Genomic DNA, 19,940 nt, shown 5'->3' with positions numbered 1-19,940 from the left:
ACCCGTACACAGGATAACCCCGGTACATACTACCCGTACATAGGATAACCCCGGTACCTACTACCCGTACATAGGATAACCCCGGTACCTACTACCCGTACATAGGATAACCCCGGTACCTACTACCCGTACATAGGATAACCCCGGTACCTACTACCCGTACATAGGATAACCCCGGTACCTACTACCCGTACATAGGATAACCCCGGTACCTACTACCCGTACATAGGATAACCCCGGTACCTACTACCCGTACATAGGATAACCCCGGTACCTACTACCCGTACATAGGATAACCCCGGTACATACTACCCGTACATAGGATAACCCCGGTACCTACTACCCGTACATAGGATAACCCCGGTACCTACTACCCGTACACAGGATAACCCCGGTACCTACTACCCGTACACAGGATAACCCCGGTACCTACTACCCGTACACAGGATAACCTCGGTACCTACTACCCGTACATAGGATAACCCCGGTACCTACTACCCGTACATAGGATAACCCCGGTACCTACTACCCGTACACAGGATAACCCCGGTACATACTACCCGTACACAGGATAACCCCGGTACCTACTACCCGTACACAGGATAACCTCGGTACATACTACCCGTACATAGGATAACCCCGGTACCTACTACCCGTACATAGGATAACCCCGGTACCTACTACCCGTACACAGGATAACCCTGGTACATACTACCCGTACACAGGATAACCCTGGTACCTACTACCCGTACACAGGATAACCCTGGTACATACTACCCGTACACAGGATAACCCCGGTACCTACTACCCGTACACAGGATAACCCCGGTACCTACTACCCGTACATAGGATAACCCCGGTACCTACTACCCGTACACAGGATAACCCTGGTACCTACTACCCGTACACAGGATAACCCCGGTACCTACTACCCGTACATAGGATAACCCCGGTACATACTACCCGTACATAGGATAACCCCGGTACCTACTACCCGTACATAGGATAACCCCGGTACCTACTACCCGTACACAGGATAACCCCGGTACCTACTACCCGTACATAGGATAACCCCGGTACCTACTACCCGTACACAGGATAACCCTGGTACATACTACCCGTACATAGGATAACCCCGGTACCTACTACCCGTACATAGGATAACCCCGGTACCTACTACCCGTACATAGGATAACCCTGGTACCTACTACCCGTACATAGGATAACCCGGTACCTACTACCCGTACACAGGATAACCTGGTACATACTACCCGTACACAGGATAACCTGGTACATACTACCCGTACATAGGATAACCCGGTACCTACTACCCGTACACAGGATAACCCGGTACCTACTACCCGTACACAGGATAACCTGGTACCTACTACCCGTACACAGGATAACCCGGTACATACTACCCGTACACAGGATAACCCGGTACCTACTACCCGTACACAGGATAACCCGGTACCTACTACCCGTACACAGGATAACCTGGTACATACTACCCGTACACAGGATAACCCGGTACCTACTACCCGTACATAGGATAACCCGGTACCTACTACCCGTACACAGGATAACCTGGTACATACTACCCGTACACAGGATAACCCGGTACCTACTACCCGTACATAGGATAACCCGGTACCTACTACCCGTACATAGGATAACCCGGTACCTACTACCCGTACATAGGATAACCCGGTACCTACTACCCGTACATAGGATAACCCGGTACCTACTACCCGTACATAGGATAACCCGGTACCTACTACCCGTACATAGGATAACCCGGTACCTACTACCCGTACACAGGATAACCTGGTACATACTACCCGTACATAGGATAACCCGGTACCTACTACCCGTACATAGGATAACCCGGTACCTACTACCCGTACATAGGATAACCCGGTACCTACTACCCGTACATAGGATAACCCGGTACCTACTACCCGTACACAGGATAACCCGGTACCTACTACCCGTACACAGGATAACCCGGTACCTACTACCCGTACACAGGATAACCCGGTACCTACTACCCGTACACAGGATAACCTGGTACATACTACCCGTACACAGGATAACCTGGTACATACTACCCGTACACAGGATAACCTGGTACATACTACCCGTACACAGGATAACCTGGTACATACTACCCGTACACAGGATAACCTGTACATACTACCCGTACACAGGATAACCTGTACATACTACCCGTACACAGGATAACCTGTACATACTACCCGTACACAGGATAACCTGTACATACTACCCGTACACAGGATAACCTGTATATACTACCCGTACACAGGATAACCTGTATATACTACCCGTACACAGGATAACCTGTATATACTACCCGTACACAGGATAACCTGTATATACTACCCGTACATAGGATAACCCGGTACCTACTACCCGTACATAGGATAACCCGGTACCTACTACCCGTACATAGGATAACCCGGTACATACTACCCGTACATAGGATAACCCGGTACATACTACCCGTACACAGGATAACCTGGTACATACTACCCGTACACAGGATAACCCGGTATATACTACCCGTACATAGGATAACCCGGTACATACTACCCGTACATAGGATAACCCGGTACATACTACCCGTACATAGGATAACCCGGTACATACTACCCGTACATAGGATAACCCGGTACATACTACCCGTACATAGGATAACCCGGTACATACTACCCGTACATAGGATAACCCTGTACATACTACCCGTACATAGGATAACCCTGTACATACTACCCGTACATAGGATAACCCGTACATACTACCCGTACACAGGATAACCTGTATATACTACCCGTACACAGGATAACCTGTATATACTACCCGTACACAGGATAACCTGTATATACTACCCGTACACAGGATAACCTGTATATACTACCCGTACATAGGATAACCTGTATATACTACCCGTACACAGGATAACATGTATATACTACCCGTACATAGGATAACCTGTATATACTACCCGTACATAGGATAACCTGTATATACTACCCGTACATAGGATAACCTGTATATACTACCCGTACATAGGATAACATGTATATACCCGTACATATTTCTGTCTCTACTTTGCACTTTCTTCCACTGCAAACCAACCATTCCATTGTTTTTTTAGTTTTTATTTTACTTGCTGTGTTGTACTCACTTCGCCTCCATGGCCTTTTATATTTTTATTTATTTATACATATATTTGTTTGCCTTCACCTCCCTTATCTCACCTCACTTGCTCACATTGTATATAGACTTATTTTTTTTTTCACTGTATTATTGACTATATGTTTGTTTTACTCCATGTGTAACTATGTGTTGTTGTATGTGTCGAACTGCTTTGCTTTATCTTGGCCAGGTCGCAATTGTAAATGAGAACGTGTTCTCAATTTGCCTACCTGGTTAAATAAAGGTTAAATAAAATAAAATAAAAATACGATAACCTGTGTGGGAATGTGGTATATGGCCAATATACCACGACTAAGGGCTGTAACCACGTTGCGTCATGCATAAGAACAGCCCCTAGCCGTGGTATACTGGCCATATACCACACCCCTCTGGCCTTAACGCTTAATTATATATACACTATTCATGAAAACGGCACAATGGGATATTTATGGAAAATAATAACGATATCCCATCGTCTTCTCACACACAGTTGCGTAGCAGCCAGGTGAGTAGCTCGTGGGTCGTACCTGTGTCCGAGTGTCTCTCCTCGTTGCAAGGGGGGCTCATGGCGAAGGACAGTTTGCGTTTCATGGAAGACTTGGGTGGTTTTCCTTCCTTAACTCCCAACAACTTACTCCGGTCCAGCTTCAAAGTCTTGGTGAACGGGGAAATCTTATCTTTGTTCTGGAGAAAAGGAAAAAGAAAGAATTAAGAGTTAAGGCCAATAAAAATGTTTCGACTTATTGTATTTTCATTGTAAATGTGAACTTTTAAATTATTTACACGTGTCCTATTCAGAACCTACGCCCATTCAGAAAAGGAGAAGTGCCTAGGGTGGTAGAGGCCAGGGGGGGGGAAGTGGAAAGGGACAAGGGGAAAAGTACCTAAGGAACAAGGGCACTTCATACATGAACACCTGAGTCAATACACGTTAGAATCACCTTTGGCAGCGATTACAGTTGTGAATCTTTCTGGGCAAGTCTCGAATAGGTTTTCCACACCTGGATTGTGCAATATTTGCCCATTGTTCTTTAAAACTTACTTCAAATCTCTGTCAAATTGGTTGTTGATCATTGCTAGACAACCATTTTTTCAGGTCTTGCCGTAGATTTTCAAGCCGATTTAAGTCAAAACTGTAACTTGGCCAGTCAGGAACATTCACCGTCTTCTTGGTATGTAACTCCAGTGTAGATATGGCCTTGCGTTTTAGGTTATTGTCCTGCTAAAAGGTGAATTCATCATCTGAGACTGACTCACGTTTTCCTCTCTGATTTTTCCTGTGCTTAGCTCCATTCGGTTTCTTTTTTTATCATGAAACTCCACAGTCCTTTGCAATAAGGCACTAAAGTACTACTGCAAAAAAAATGTGGCAAAGCAAATCGCACTTTTTGTCCTGAATACAAAGTGTTATGTTCGGGGCAAACCCAATACAACACAGTACCACTCTCCATATTTTCAAGCGTAGAGGTGGCGGCATCATGTTATGGGTATGCTTGTAATCGTTAAGGACTGGGGAGTTTTTCAGGATGAAAAAGAAACGGCGCTAAGCACAGGCAAAATCCCTAGAGGAAAATCTGGGTCAGTCTGATTAATTCACATTTCAGCAGGACAATATTTTTTATTCTGTACAGGCTTCCTTCTTAACACTGTCAATTAGGTTAGTATTGTGGAGTAACTATAATGTTGTTGATCCATACTCATTGTTCTCCAATCACAACCATTAAACTCTGTAGCTGTTTTAAAGTCACCATTGGCCTCATGGTGAAATCCCTGAGCGGTTTCCTTCCTCTCCGGCAACTGAGTCAGGAAGGACGCCTGTATCTTTGTAGTGACTGGGTGTATTGATACACCATCCAAAGTGTAATTTATAACTTCACCCAGGCTCAAAGGGATATTCAATGTCTGCTTTTTAAATGTTTTACCCATCTACCAATCTGTGCACTTCTTTGCGAGGCATTGGAAAACCTCCCTGGACTTTGTGGTTGAATCTGTGTTTGAAATTCACTGCTTGACTGAGGGACCTTACAGATAGTTGTATGTGTGGAGTACAGAGATGAGGAAGTCATTCAAACATCGTGTTAAAGACTATTATTGTTAAGAATATTTGTACTCCTGAACTTATTTTGGCCATAACAAAGGGGTTGAATACTAATTGACTCAAGACATTTCAGCTTTTAATGTTTTATTAATTAGTAAAAATTTAGAGAGACATAATTCTACTTTGACATTATGGGGCATTGTGTTTTAGGCCATTGACTTTTCTCTCTCAATTTAATCCATTTTAAATTCAGGCTGTAACAACAAAATGTGGGAAAAGTCGATGGGTTTATAAATAGTCTATAAAGGAACTGTATAGCATACCTTCTTCGCGACCATGGCTCCATCTCGGTCTGTCCCAGGTTTGGCCATGGTGCATTGTGCTGGTGGTGCGGCCGCCATCTTGGCCGCCCTCCCTCCCACCGCGTGACTAGCTACGGCCCAGCACAGTCATCATGGACCTACAAAAACAACGGTAAGGATGTCAATAATACTAGACAGTGTTTTCCGTACGTACAGAGTGGCGAGACAAATAGAAAAAGTAGCCAGCCAAGGAGTTTCTGGAACGAGCTCTAGTTGTGGCCTCTGGTACATTCTGATCCAAAATACACATCAACATTATTCAATTCGACTTCACCTCCCAGATCGGTAAAAATCAGTTGTCATATTTACAATTCAAAATGACTGGGAAAAATATGAATTCAAGTTTGTCGCTTCGTAAACAGACTAACAGTGACGGTCCTTTCCCAACAACGCAAAGAGAAAAATATAACAGGAGAAATAACACAGAAGAACAATAACTTTGCTATCTATATACACACACACAAGTACTGAGTGGATGAGCACCAGGAAATGGAGGTAGACATGTACTAGGGCTGTCCCCGGCAACAACAAAAAAAATCTTGGTCACCCGAGATCAGTCTGTTCTTTCCCCTATATAGACACCCTCTGTGTTAATAAAATCAACTAATATATATATATATATATATATATGCTACTGTGCTTGTCTGATGCTTTAAGCACACCGTGATTAAATAATTATGACACACAAATGACACAAGAGGGAGCCAGAGATCAATATAGCCTGACCAGAAGAGAAAAACCTCTTCCTGACTCCTTCTCCTCCAGCTCCAGCTGCTGCTGGCCTTCAGAGATTCTGCCTTTAAACTCCTGAAGTTGCCGGTAAACTGGCTTCACCAGGGATCGGAAACCTTCTCCATTCTTACCATATCTACCCATCTGCGTGCCAGTTATGATTTTCACATGCAAAATTTTTGTGGAACAACCAGAATATGTTCAAATCTCAGGATATAAAAATGCACATGGAAAAATTATGAAATAAAAGATTGCTGTAGATCATAAATTAAGTGGACCACATAACATAAATACTTAGGATGGTTAATAAGTGACAAACAAATAAAATATAACTTAATTCCATTACTTAACAATATGAAAGCAGATCTAATCAAATGGAAGAATATTCCCATAAATCTTACAGGTAGAATAAACCTCTTCATGGCTGCGAAAGTTATTTTTTTATTCTCGATAATTAATTAAATATCTCTTAATTAATTAAACCAATTACCCCACCGAAGACATTATTAAAAAGTCAAAATAAAACTGATTGAATAAAGTCAACGGTGGTTTTAAGCTTCCAGATGATCAACTTCCTCACCCAAGACTTTTATTTGCGACAAAACATTAAGAACACTTTCCTATTATGGAAAGCGTTCCATAGGGATGCCGGCCCATGTTGACTCTAATGCTTCCTACAGTTGCGTCAAGTTAGCTGGATGTCCTTTTGGGTGGTGGACCATTCTTGATACGCACGGCAAACTGAAAACCCAGCAGTGTCGCAGTTCTTGACAGAAACTTCTGCGCCTGGCACCTACTACCGTACGCTGTTCAAAAAAGGCACTTAAATCTTTTGTCTTGCCCATTCACCCTCTGAATGGGACACATACACAATCCATGTCTCAATTGTCTCAAAGCTTAAAAATCCTTCTTTAACATCTACACTGATTGAAGTGGATATAAGTGACATTAATATGGGATCATAGTTTTCACCTGCACACTAACTACACTGCTCAAAAGAATAAAGGGAACACTTAAACAACACAATGTAACTCCAAGTCAATCACACTTCTGTGAAATCAAACTGTCCACTTAGGAAGCAACACTGATTGACAATAAATGTCACATGCTGTTGTGCAAATGGAATAGACAAAAGGTGGAAATTATAGGCAATTAGCAAGACACCCCCAATAAAGGAATGGTTCTGCAGGTGGTGACCACAGACCACTTCTCAGTTCCTATGCTTCCTGGCTGATGTTTTGGTCACTTTTGAATGCTGGCGGTGCTTTCACTCTAGTGGTAGCATGAGACGGAGTCTACAACCCACACAAGTGGCTCAGGTAGTGCAGCTCATCCAGGATGGCACATCAATGTGAGCTGTGGCAAGAAGGTTTGCTGTGTCTGTCAGCGTAGTGTCCAGAGCATGGAGGCGCTACCAGGAGACAGGCCAGTACATCAGGAGACGTGGAGGAGGCCGTAGGAGGGCAACAACCCAGCAGCAGGACCGCTACCTCCACCTTTGTGCAAGGAGGAGCACTGCCAGAGCCCTGCAAAATGACCTCCAGCAGGCCACAAATGTGCATGTGTCAGCATATGGTCTCACAAGGGGTCTGAGGATCTCATCTCGGTACCTAATGGCAGTCAGGCTACCTCTGGCGAGCACATGGAGGGCTGTGCGGCCCTCCATGCCACCCCACACCATGACTGACCCACCGCCAAACCGGTCATGCTGGAGGATGTTGCAGGCAGCAGAACGTTCTCCACGGCGTCTCCAGACTCTGTCACATGTGCTCAGTGTGAACCTGCTTTCATCTGTGAAGAGCACAGGGCGCCAGTGGCGAATTTGCCAATCTTGGTGTTCTCTGGCAAATGCCAAGCGTCCTGCACGGTGTTGGGCTGTAAGCACAACCCCCAGCTGTGGACGTCGGGCCCTCATACCACCCTCATGGAGTCTGTTTCTGACCGTTTGAGCAGACACATGCACATTTTTGGCCTGCTGGAGGCCTGCCAGACCCCACGCAGATTGTATAAAAAGTGTGGGGGCACAAAGTCAGGCGACCACGAATAGACAAACAGGTATGATTAATGAATGAAGCAGGTGTTAAACTGTGGCTTCTCTAAACAGATGTCAGCTACTCCATCGCTCCATGGCTACTCCATCATTGACACTAAACAAATCAGTAGGCCTACAGTAAAGCAATATCTTTAACACTACCACATAAGTATCATGACATTAGCTTTCATACTCTTCAATCTGTTTTCTTTTGTCATGTGTGGCCCAGCAGAATGAGGCTCTCTCTCCACAACCTATCGTTCCTGCAATGAGGATTCTACATCTTCAACAGAATGAGGCTCTGTCAACATCTTGATTGATCGTTTATCATCATTTATCTGCAGATCGTGGCCAAAGTAGCCTAACCAGTATGCAAATTAGGGAGCCAATTGAACGGCTCTTTCACCAATGCGATTCCGCTCACCTAAAAGATGTGTTCAAAAGAGCAGTCCATTTGCGAACAACCCATCACTAGGCTACACTGACGAGTAGGGTTGGGCAGTATCCAGAGTTTCTATATCATACTGAGGCATATGGTATTATCCAATGTGCAATAGTATTTTTTATATAAAAAAAAGAAAAATCGCAAAACAATTTAGGCAACGGGGATTTTGATCCAGGAGGGGATTGAATGTCTCTGTTGAAACAATGAAGCTTGATCTGGACATCTAGCCACTTAGCTAGCAGGTTAGCAAACCACATGCATAGCTGACATCTAGCCACTTAGCTAGCAGGTTAGCAAACCACATGCATAGCTGACATCTAGCCACTTAGCTAGCAGGTTAGCAAACCAAATGCATAGCTGACATCTAGCCACTTAGCTAGCAGGTTAGCAAACCACATGCATAGCTGACATCTAGCCACTTAGCTAGCAGGTTAGCAAACCACATGCATAGCTGACATCTAGCCACTTAGCTAGCAGGTTAGCAAACCACATGCATAGCTGACATCTAGCCACTTAGCTAGCAGGTTAGCAAACCACATGCATAGCTGACATCTAGCCACTTAGCTAGCAGGTTAGCAAACCACATGCATAGCTGACATCTAGCCACTTAGCTAGCAGGTTAGCAAACCACATGCATAGCTGACATCTAGCCACTTAGCTAGCAGGTTAGCAAACCACATGCATAGCTGAATATAGTTTGACATCTTATATTTCTTAGTTTGAATGGTGGTGTAACGTTTGGGGTCACTTAGAAATGTCCTTTTGAAAGAAGCACAATCGGTCCATTAAAATAACATCAAATTGATCAGAAATACAGTGTAGACATGGTTAACGCTGTAAATGACTATTGTAGCTGGAAACGGCAGATTCTTCATGGAATATCTACATAGGCGTACAGAGGTCCATTATCAGCAACCATCACTCTTGTGTTCCAATGGCACGTTGTGTTAGCTAATCCAAGTTGATCATTTTAAAAGGCTAATTGGCTGAAATAACCGAATCCACTAATTTGAAGGGTTGTCCACATACTTGTGTTTGTTTGTGTGTGTTTGTTTGTGTGCACACAGACACACCCCTCAACATAATTATCTCTCTGAGAACTACGGACAGTTCCTGTAACTTCATGGTATAGTTTCTACTCTGACATACACTGTCAACTTGGGGACCTTGTGTACAGAGGCGTGTTTCTAAATCATGTCCAAACAATAGAATTGGCAACAGGTGGACTACAATCAATGAGTCAATGAGTCCGACACAAAGGATATACTGTTTTGTCAAGACAAGGCCCAAATTCCTGTCATCAGCGTGAAGAAAAGACTGAGGAAAAGGGGAGGGGGGAGTGGTAAACCACCACTTCCCTCCGTATTATTGGCCAACGTGCAGACAACGGAAAACAAACAGGACGATCTACAATTAAGACTATCCTACCAACGGGTCTTTAAAATCTGTAATATCTAATGTTTCACCGAGACGTGGCTGGGCGACGACGCGGATAAAATAGAGCTGGCTTCTCTGTGCATCGGCAGAACTAAGACGAACACAAAGATTGTGTCAAAGATTTTAAACTGAGGATTTGTGTCACTGGCCTATACACAATAACCCTTAACGTCAAAGTAGAATTAGGTTCAGATTTTTACCTTGTCAGCTTGGGCATTCGATCCAGCAACCTTTCAGTTACTAGCCCAACGCTCTAACCACTAGGCTTCCTGCTGCCCCCATGTGGCAGGGCTTGAGAAATATTATTGCTCGCTTGGAGGCAAGCAACACTGAAGCATGCATGAGAGCACCAACTGTTCCGGACGACTGTATGATGACGTTCTCCGTAGCCGATGTGAACAAGACCTTAAAAACAGGTCAACATTCACAAAGCCACAGGGCCGGACGGATAACCAGGACGTGTACTCTGAGCATGCGCTGACCAACTGGCCAGTGTGTTCAATGACATTTTCAACCTCTCCCTGACCGAGTAATACCTACATGTTACAAACAGACCACCATAGTCCCTGTGCCCAAGAACACTAAGGTAACCTGCCTAACGGATTACCGACCCGTAGCACTCTTTGAAAGGCTGGTCATGGCTCACATCAACACCATCATGCAAGAAACCCTACACCCACTCCATACCGCCACAACAGATCCACAGACCAAAGCAATCGCACTCCACACTGCTCTTTCCCACCTGGACAAAAGGAACACCTGTGTGAGAATGCTGTTCATTGACTACAGCCCATAGTTCCCATAAAGCTCATCATTAATTAAGCTAAGTACCCTGGGAGTAAACACTTCCTTCTGCATATGGATCCTGGACTTCCTGACGGGTCGCCCCCAGGTGGTAAGGGTAGGCAACAACATCTGCCACGCTGATCCTCACCACTGGGGCCTCTCAGGGGTGCATGCTTAGTCCCCTCCTGTACTCCCTGTTCACCCACGACTGCATGGCCAGGCACGACTCCAACACCATCATTAAGTTTGCTGATGACACAACAGTGGTAGGCCTGGTCACCGACAACGATGAGACAGCCTATAGGGAGGTGATCAGAGAACTGGCAGTGTGGTCCCAGGACAACAACCTCTCCCTCAACGTGAGCAAGACAAAGGAGCTGATCCTGGACTACAGGAAAAGGAGGGCCGAACAGGCCCCCATTAACATCGACGGGGCTGTAGTGGAGCGGGTCGAGAGTTTCCTTGGTGTGCACATCACCAACAAACTATCATAGTCCAATCAGTCGTTAAGAGGGCACAATACCTTTTCCCCCTCAGGAGACTGAAAAGATTTGGCATGGGTCCCCAGATCCTAAAAAAAAGTTATGCACCATCGAGAGCATCCTGACCTGTTGCATCACCGCCTGGTATGGCAACTGCTCGGCATCTGACCGTAAAGCGCTACAGAGGGTAGTGCATACGGCCCAGTACATCACTGGGGCCAAGCTTCCTGCCATCCAGGACCTCTATACTAGACTGTGTCAGAGGAAGGCCCAAAAACTTGTCAGAGACTCCAGTCACCCAAGTCATAGACTGTTTTCTCTGCTACCACACGGCAAGCAGCACCAGAGCACCAGGTCCAGGTCCAAAAGGCTCCTTAACAGCTTCTACCCCCAAGCCATAAGACTGCTCAACAATGAATCAAATGGCCACCGGACTATTTACATTGACCCCCCCCCCCCCCCCCTCCATTTATTTTGTACACTGCTGCTACTCGCTGTTTATTATCTATGCATAGTCACTTCACCACTACCTACATGTACAAATGACCTCAACTAACCTGTACCCCCCTGCACATGAACTCGGTACCAGTATCCCCCTGTATATTACCTCGGTACCGGTACCCCCCTGTATATAACCTCGGTACCAGTACCCCCCCGTATATTACCTCGGTACCGGTACCCCCCTGTATATTACCTCGGTACCGGTACCCCCCTGTATATTACCTCGGTACCGGTACCCCCCTGTATATTACCTCGGTACCGGTACCCCCCTGTATATTACCTCGTTATTGTGTTACTTTTTCTGAAAATACTATCTTAACTCTTATTGAACTGCACTGTTGGTTAAGGCCTTGTCAGTAAGCATTTCACAGTAAGGTATACAACTTGTTGTAGTCGGCGCAAGTGACTAATAAAGTTTGAATTAATACTGCTCACACACACAGAGAGAACAGAACAAGAGAGAGCGAGACACACAGAGAGAGAACAGAGCGAGAGAACAGAGCAAGAGAGAGAGAGAGAGAGAGAGAGAGAGACACACACAGAGAGAGAACAGAGCAAGAGAGAGAGAGAGAGAGAGAGACACAGAGAGAGAACAGAGCAAGAGAGAGAGAGAGAGAGAGACACACAGAGAGAGAACAGAGCAAGAGAGAGAGAGAGAGAGAGAGAGAGAGAGAGAACAGAGCAAGAGAGAGAGAGAGAGAGAGAGAGAGAGAGAGAGAAAGAGAGAGAGAGAGAGAGAGAGAGAGAGAGAGAGAGAGAGAGAGAGAGAGAGAGAGAGAGAGAGAGAGAGACACACAGAGAGAGAACAGAGCAAGAGAGAGAGAGAGAGAGAGAGAGACACAGAGAGAGAACAGAGCAAGAGAGAGAGAGAGAGACACACACAGAGAGAACAGAGCGAGAGAGAGAGAGAGAGAGAGAGAAAGTAACAGCGATGAAGGGAGAGAGCCATGAGAGATAGACAGAGTGTTAAACAAAACCAAGACTAACATATTCTGCTGTTGGCCAGACTAACATGCTGCTGTGTAATCTGTAGCCCCCCCCCCACCACCACGTCTCCCTCTGAACACACATTGAAGACTCACAGTTAGTGAGATGCGGGAGCTAAAGCCAACTGCAGGGCAGATAGTACCGACACTTCATATCATAACACTTTCGGTTTCACAACCTCATTCACACCCTGCTGCATTGAGCCAAGCACGCTCTCTCTCTCTCCCTCTCCATCAGAGTGATGCGTCTGTGTGGTTGGAAGTGAAGGCCTCACAAGGATAGTAAAACAAGTAAAAGGACATTTCTCCAGTCCTTACAAGAAAAAAAAGAGGCAATTTTAAGTTTACAATAAGGGTTAGGGGAAAAAATTGGATTTTGAATAGGAATCAATTGTTTGGTCCCCACAAGGATAGTAAAACATGTGTGTGTGTGTGTGTGTGTCTGTGTGGTTGGAGGTGAAGGCTCCCACAAGGAGAGTAAAACACATTTGTGTGTCAAAAGTGGTCTTAACTGCTGGGACTGATGTCATGTAATACTTTCAAACAACTGTTCAAATCAAAAACAACCCTGTAGAAATAATCAGACATCTCCTCTCGTTCGGTTGTGTACCATCGTTGGTGATTTTTTTCTCGCAGTTCATTTGGAGTAAGACGTCGGCGTCCCCGAGTAGTCTGTGAAGTAGGCTATACAAACTGTCTGCTACACAGCGTCTCAATTCATACTAACTGTTGTTGTTGTTGGACAAATGTGCGTAATAGCTGTCTCATAAAAGGCTTAGATCAGAATACGGAGGGCACATACATGGCCGTCAAAGTTTAAGTATTTAATTTTAAATTAAAAAATATTAAAATATTATATATATATATATATAAATTAGGCATTATGCTAACTGACCTGTGTAGGTGAAACAGTCAAAACAGAAATCGGATAATTTTTTGGGGTGGGGGCTTTCCCCTATGCATGGTGTTGAAAAACCTCTTTTTTTTTTAAAGGAGGAACGTGTAGGTTTGTCTGTGAATCAGTACGAGTAAAGTTACTGGAGATTCTTGTCCTGCGTGCCTAGTAGTAACAACACGAGTACGTATCACAGGAAATGACTGCTTGGTGTGTTCCGTCATCACAGTGAGACAAACAACATGACTACTCAGAGCTGCTTACAACTACATCAGGAAGTAATAAAATGAGCTCAAATGACACGAACGTGGTCTGAATATTTTTTTTAAAATAAAAGTTGGCCCGGGAGTTTCACATAGAAATATATATAATGTAGAACAGATGATTCTTCTGAAGGTTCATAGAAATATATAATGTAGAACAGATGATTCTTCTTGTATAGAGACAGCTGGCATGTTTTTGGAGGCTTGCTCATTGCTGTCCAATGAGGCCTCTGCAATCGGAATGGCCAATGTGCATAACCATTGTGTGTGCTAAGTATCTCAAAGCCATATCAAATATCTTGGTTGTAAAATAGCTGCTATTTGGAGGAGTTGAAAAATAACAAAGTATACCTACAGAAAAGCGGAGAACCTCCTCTCGTCAACTGTGACAACATGACAGCTGGGTTTTGTCAGCAATTGGATTTGAAAATGTTATATGACAATGTAGAATGTGCAGCTCACAGCAATGCGACCCAATTGAAATTTACTCGCACAGCCAAGTCAAAGGGCTGCAAAATGCAACTGAATGGTTACAGTCTTGAGCCTGAGTGGGCGGGGTCACGAATGTAGGATGTGGGCGTAATAAGGTTTTAAATACAGGAGCAGAGACAGTGAAAATAGCTGAACCCAGTTCAAATGGGAATCTGAGAAACGTCTCTCCCATGGGAAGGAAAGGCCTCAGACGAATTGTGCGGGGGGGGGGGGGGGGGGGGGTGACGACAATTGGCAGGAAGAACGCAGTACAAAAAAGGACACATTGCTATGCATAGTTATTTTTCATCAAGTTGCAGAATGATTATCAAAAATTGGTAAGGCTATAATTCTCCTCCATAAAAATACTCAAATAGTTATATTAGCATAGCTTTTAAAAACAGTTACACAATGGGTGGGTCTAATCCTGATTGGTTAAAACCGCATTCCAGCCGGTGTCTATTCCACAGGTTATCAACGGCTAAATCTACGACGACGTTAAAATGCCTATTTACTCTGTTCCACCTGACTGCGCAGTCCACTGTCTCATCAGCCCAGCCAGACAATGTATAAACTTGATCTCTACTATAAAAAAGCATCAATACATCATCTCACGTGAATGATCTAAATCAGAATAAAACAACGGCTGACTTGGTGGGAAAGAAAAGCACATCTTCCCTCAGTGGCCGCGGCAGAGCCCTCCCTCTGCCTCAGTAGCCGCGGCAGAGCCCTCCCTCTGCCTCAGTAGCCGCGGCAGAGCCCTCCCTCTGCCTCAGTAGCCGCGGCAGAGCCCTCCCTCTGCCTCAGTAGCCGCGGCAGAGCCCTCCCTCTGCCTCAGTAGCCGCGGCAGAGCCCTCCCTCTGCCTCAGTAGCCGCGGCAGAGCCCTCCCTCTGCCTCAGTAGCCGCGGCAGAGCCCTCCCCCTGCCTTAGTAGCTGGACTGGACCCCATCATTCTAGTGGTGCTAGACTTGTGGTAGTGGACTGGACCCCACAATTCTAGTGGTGCTAGACTTGTGGTAGTGGACTGGACCCCATCATTCTAGTGGTGTTAGACTAGTGGTACTGGACTGGACCCCACAATTCTAGTGGTGTTAGACTAGTGGTACTGGACCCCACCATTCTAGTGGTGTTAGACTAGTGGTACTGGACCCCACCACTCTAGTGGTGTTAGACTAGTGGTAGTGGACCCCACCACTCTAGTGGTGTTAGACTAGTGGTAGTGGACCCCACCACTCTAGTGGTGTTAGACTAGTGGTAGTGGACTGGACCCCACCACTCTAGTGGTGTTAGACTAGTGGTAGTGGACTGGACCCCACCACTCTAGTGGTGTTAGACTAGTGGTAGTGGACCCCACCACTCTAGTGGTGTTAGACTAGTGGTAGTGGACTGGCCCCCACCATTCTAGTGGTGTTAGACTAGTGGCAGTGGACCCCACCACTCTAGTGGTGTTAGACTAGTGGTAGTGGACTGGACCCCACCACTCTAGTGGTGTTAGACTAGTGGTAGTGGACTGGACCCCACCATTCTAGTGGTGTTAGACTAGTGGTAGTGGACTGGACCCCACCACTCTAGTGGTGTTAGACTAGTGGTAGTGGACCCCACCATTCTAGTGGTGTTAGACTAGTGGTAGTGGACCCCACCATTCTAGTGGTGTTAGACTAGTGGTAGTGGACCCCACCACTCTAGTGGTGTTAGACTAGTGGTAGTGGACTGGACCCCACCATTCTAGTGGTGTTAGACTAGTGGTAGTGGACCCCACCACTCTAGTGGTGTTAGACTAGTGGTAGTGGACTGGACCCCACCACTCTAGTGGTGTTAGACTAGTGGTAGTGGACCCCACCACTCTAGTGGTGTTAGACTAGTGGTAGTGGACTGGACCCCACCACTCTAGTGGTGTTAGACTAGTGGTAGTGGACCCCACCACTCTAGTGGTGTTAGACTAGTGGTAGTGGACCCCACCATTCTAGTGGTGTTAGACTAGTGGTAGTGGACCCCACCACTCTAGTGGTGTTAGACTAGTGGTAGTGGACCCCATCACTCTAGTGGTGCTGGACTGGTGGTAGTGGACCCCATCACTAGTGGTGTTAGACTAGTGGTAGTGGACCCCATCACTAGTGGTGTTAGACTAGTGGTAGTGGACTGGACCCCACCATTATAGTGGTGTTAGACTAGTGGTAGTGGACCCCATCATTCTAGTGGTGTTAGACTAGTGGTAGTGGACTGGACCCCACCATTCTAGTGGTGTTAGACTAGTGGTACTGGACCCCACCATTCTAGTGGTGTTAGACTAGTGGTAGTGGACCCCACCACTCTAGTGGTGTTAGACTAGTGGTAGTGGACTGGACCCCACCACTCTAGTGGTGTTAGACTAGTGGTAGTGGACCCCACCACTCTAGTGGTGTTAGACTAGTGGTAGTGGACTGGACCCCACCACTCTAGTGGTGTTAGACTAGTGGTAGTGGACCCCACCACTCTAGTGGTGTTAGACTAGTGGTAGTGGACCCCACCACTCTAGTGGTGTTAGACTAGTGGTAGTGGACCCCACCACTCTAGTGGTGTTAGACTAGTGGTAGTGGACCCCATCACTCCAGTGGTGTTAGACTAGTGGTAGTGGACCCCATCACTCTAGTGGTGCTGGACTGGTGGTAGTGGACCCCATCACTAGTGGTGTTAGACTAGTGGTAGTGGACTGGACCCCACCATTATAGTGGTGTTAGACTAGTGGTAGTGGACCCCATCATTCTAGTGGTGTTAGACTAGTGGTAGTGGACTGGACCCCACCATTCTAGTGGTGTTAGACTAGTGGTACTGGACCCCACCACTAGTGGTGTTAAGACTAGTGGTAGTGGACTGGACCCCATCATTCTAGTGGTGTTAGACTAGTGGTACTGGACCCCACCATTCTAGTGGTGTTAGACTAGTGGTAGTGGACTGGACCCCACCATTCTAGTGGTGTTAGACTAGTGGTAGTGGACCCCACCATTCTAGTGGTGTTAGACTAGTGGTAGTGGACCCCACCACTCTAGTGGTGTTAGACTAGTGGTAGTGGACTGGACCCCACCACTCTAGTGGTGTTAGACTAGTGGTAGTGGACCCCACCATTCTAGTGGTGTTAGACTAGTGGTAGTGGACTGGACCCCACCATTCTAGTGGTGTTAGACTAGTGGACTGGACCCCATCACTAGTGGTGCTAGACTAGTGGTACTGGACCCCACCATTCTAGTGGTGCTAGACTTGTGGTAGTGGACCCCATCATTCTAGTGGTGTTAGACTAGTGGTAGTGGACCCCATCACTAGTGGTGCTAGACTAGTGGTACTGGACCCCACCATTCTAGTGGTGCTAGACTAGTGGTACTGGACCCCATCACTAGTGGTGTTAGACTAGTGGTAGTGGACTACTCTAGTGATCCATCAATGTACGCACTTACTTGACAAAACAAACTATTTAGTCAAGTATTTACATTAGGTAGGTTAGTGCAACAATGGGATACGGTCCTCAGGCGAATATGACTTAGTTTTCGTTTACACAGGCAGCCCAATTCTCATCTTTAGCCAATAATTGGCATTTTGTCCAATCAGATCAGAACTCTTGCCCAAAATAAATCATCCTTAGGCTACAGCCAAGAGTGCCTATACCTAGTTAGGTTTTTCATACACCGAGAACAAACTACCAATAGATGCTTCTGTACATAAAGGGGGGGGGGACCCTGAGTAGGTCACCATCATGTTTATGTCTCCTTTTCCACAGGAACGGACAACATCAAACTACCAATGGATGTATGCCTATTAGGGTTGACCCCATTTAGTGAACTGGTCGATTCCTTGGTTGACAAAGATTTTTTTTCTTTTTTTAATCGAGCAGTAGCAACAAAAAAAATGGATGGCACACGAGACACCGGTCTGATTCAGGCCTGTCTGAACGGATGGCACACGAGACACCAGTCTGATTCAGGCCCGTCTGAACGGATGGCACACGAGACACCAGTCTGATTCAGGCCTGTCTGAACGGATGGCACACGAGACACCAGTCTGAATCGGATGGCGAACCTGTATCAGCAGTAGTACATTTACCGTTAATTCCCATCATTTTGAATCTACAATGTTTGTTTGGCGACGGTAATTTCTGTTAATCCATTCAATATATAGTCATATTATCGTCTTAACGTTGTCGTTGTAAGAGTGGACATGTTTGCAGAGCGCACAACACAAAAAGTTTGGGTTTATTTTAGTTGACAAATGATTCATTATCTTGTTTGGAGCGCTCCTGACAAATCTTTGAGTGAGAACACACACCTGATTACGCATAGAAGTAGACCTAGTCTATCTGGCCTGCGTGCAAATGTAGGCTTATAAAATGTGTCCCTTTGGGAGATATGATACCATTTCTGATTGTCTTAAACTCAACATCAAAATGTGGAGCTTCTCAAATTAATATTTCCTTCTCCTCAAAACAGCAAGTAAACAAAAATCTGTTTCTGCATCCATTGAGAATGACAGTAGTTCCTCAACGTAGAAAAATCTTTCCAGCTCTCTCCCTTTCCATGACCACTCAGCAGCACGGAGTCATGCTCTGATCCGGTGGAAACGTCAGAAAAATTAGGTCTACCTGATTACTTCTTATCCCACTTCTAATCTACAGCTGTGTCTGTCCAGATCTCACTGGCTCAGGAAACTGAGGCCCCAGAATATTCTATACATTGTTGCAAGTTTTGCTAACATGAGCTCTGGGCTAGACCAAGTTGATACAACGTTTCAAGCCGGTTGATACAATGTTTCAAGCTAGTTGATACAATGTTTCAAGTTCCTTGCACAGGCCATTCGCAACCAATGTGATTTATAGGATATTTTCTACCTGCGGGGCTGCAATGTTTCTATTTGTTGGCTTTATATATATATATATATATATGTGTAGGCTATTTTTTTATTTTACATATTGGCATTTGCAATATTAGTTACTTTTTAGGTTTACATTTTCATTTACCACATGACATTGATTGAGATACCATTAGTAGTAAATGTGATTTATAGGATATTTATCTTTATCGGGATATTTTCTACCTGCAGTCTGCAAAGTTTTTATTTGTTTATGTATGCTATTTTTACAATAGAAGATACTTATAGATTTGTATCATTTTCCTTTAGATTTAGTGTTGATTAACCACATGACACAGATTTTGAGATATGAAGACCTTTATTATAAATTAAACTGTTCCAGTAAAATTTGCATATGGAAATCATTACCGGTACACAGATCAGTAGAAATGTTACTATAAAACTTGGCACTCCAAAT

General features: G+C 45.2%; 1 protein-coding gene across 4 annotated transcripts in view; it reads right to left on the bottom strand.

Moving 5' to 3' along the window:
* The window catches only part of LOC139560165 (ankyrin repeat domain-containing protein 12-like), a 55,095-nt gene that overhangs the window by 26,681 nt on the left and 8,474 nt on the right, over nt 1–19,940 (bottom strand). For all 4 annotated transcript variants that reach the window (XM_071376712.1, XM_071376710.1, XM_071376711.1 and 1 more), the window contains exons 2-3: nt 5,581–5,717; nt 3,747–3,903 (exon numbers count right to left, since the gene is read on the bottom strand). In XM_071376712.1, coding sequence (XP_071232813.1) covers nt 3,747–3,903; nt 5,581–5,658 — 235 coding nt within the window. In that variant the 5' untranslated portion in view covers nt 5,659–5,717. The remainder of the gene's footprint in view (nt 1–3,746; nt 3,904–5,580; nt 5,718–19,940) is intronic.

This window comes from Salvelinus alpinus, chromosome 30, assembly GCF_045679555.1.
Source record: "Salvelinus alpinus chromosome 30, SLU_Salpinus.1, whole genome shotgun sequence".
Taxonomy (NCBI): Eukaryota; Metazoa; Chordata; class Actinopteri; order Salmoniformes; family Salmonidae; genus Salvelinus; species Salvelinus alpinus.
The sequence above is the reverse complement of the archived record's forward strand: the minus strand, read 5'-3'. Positions and strand labels throughout refer to the sequence as shown.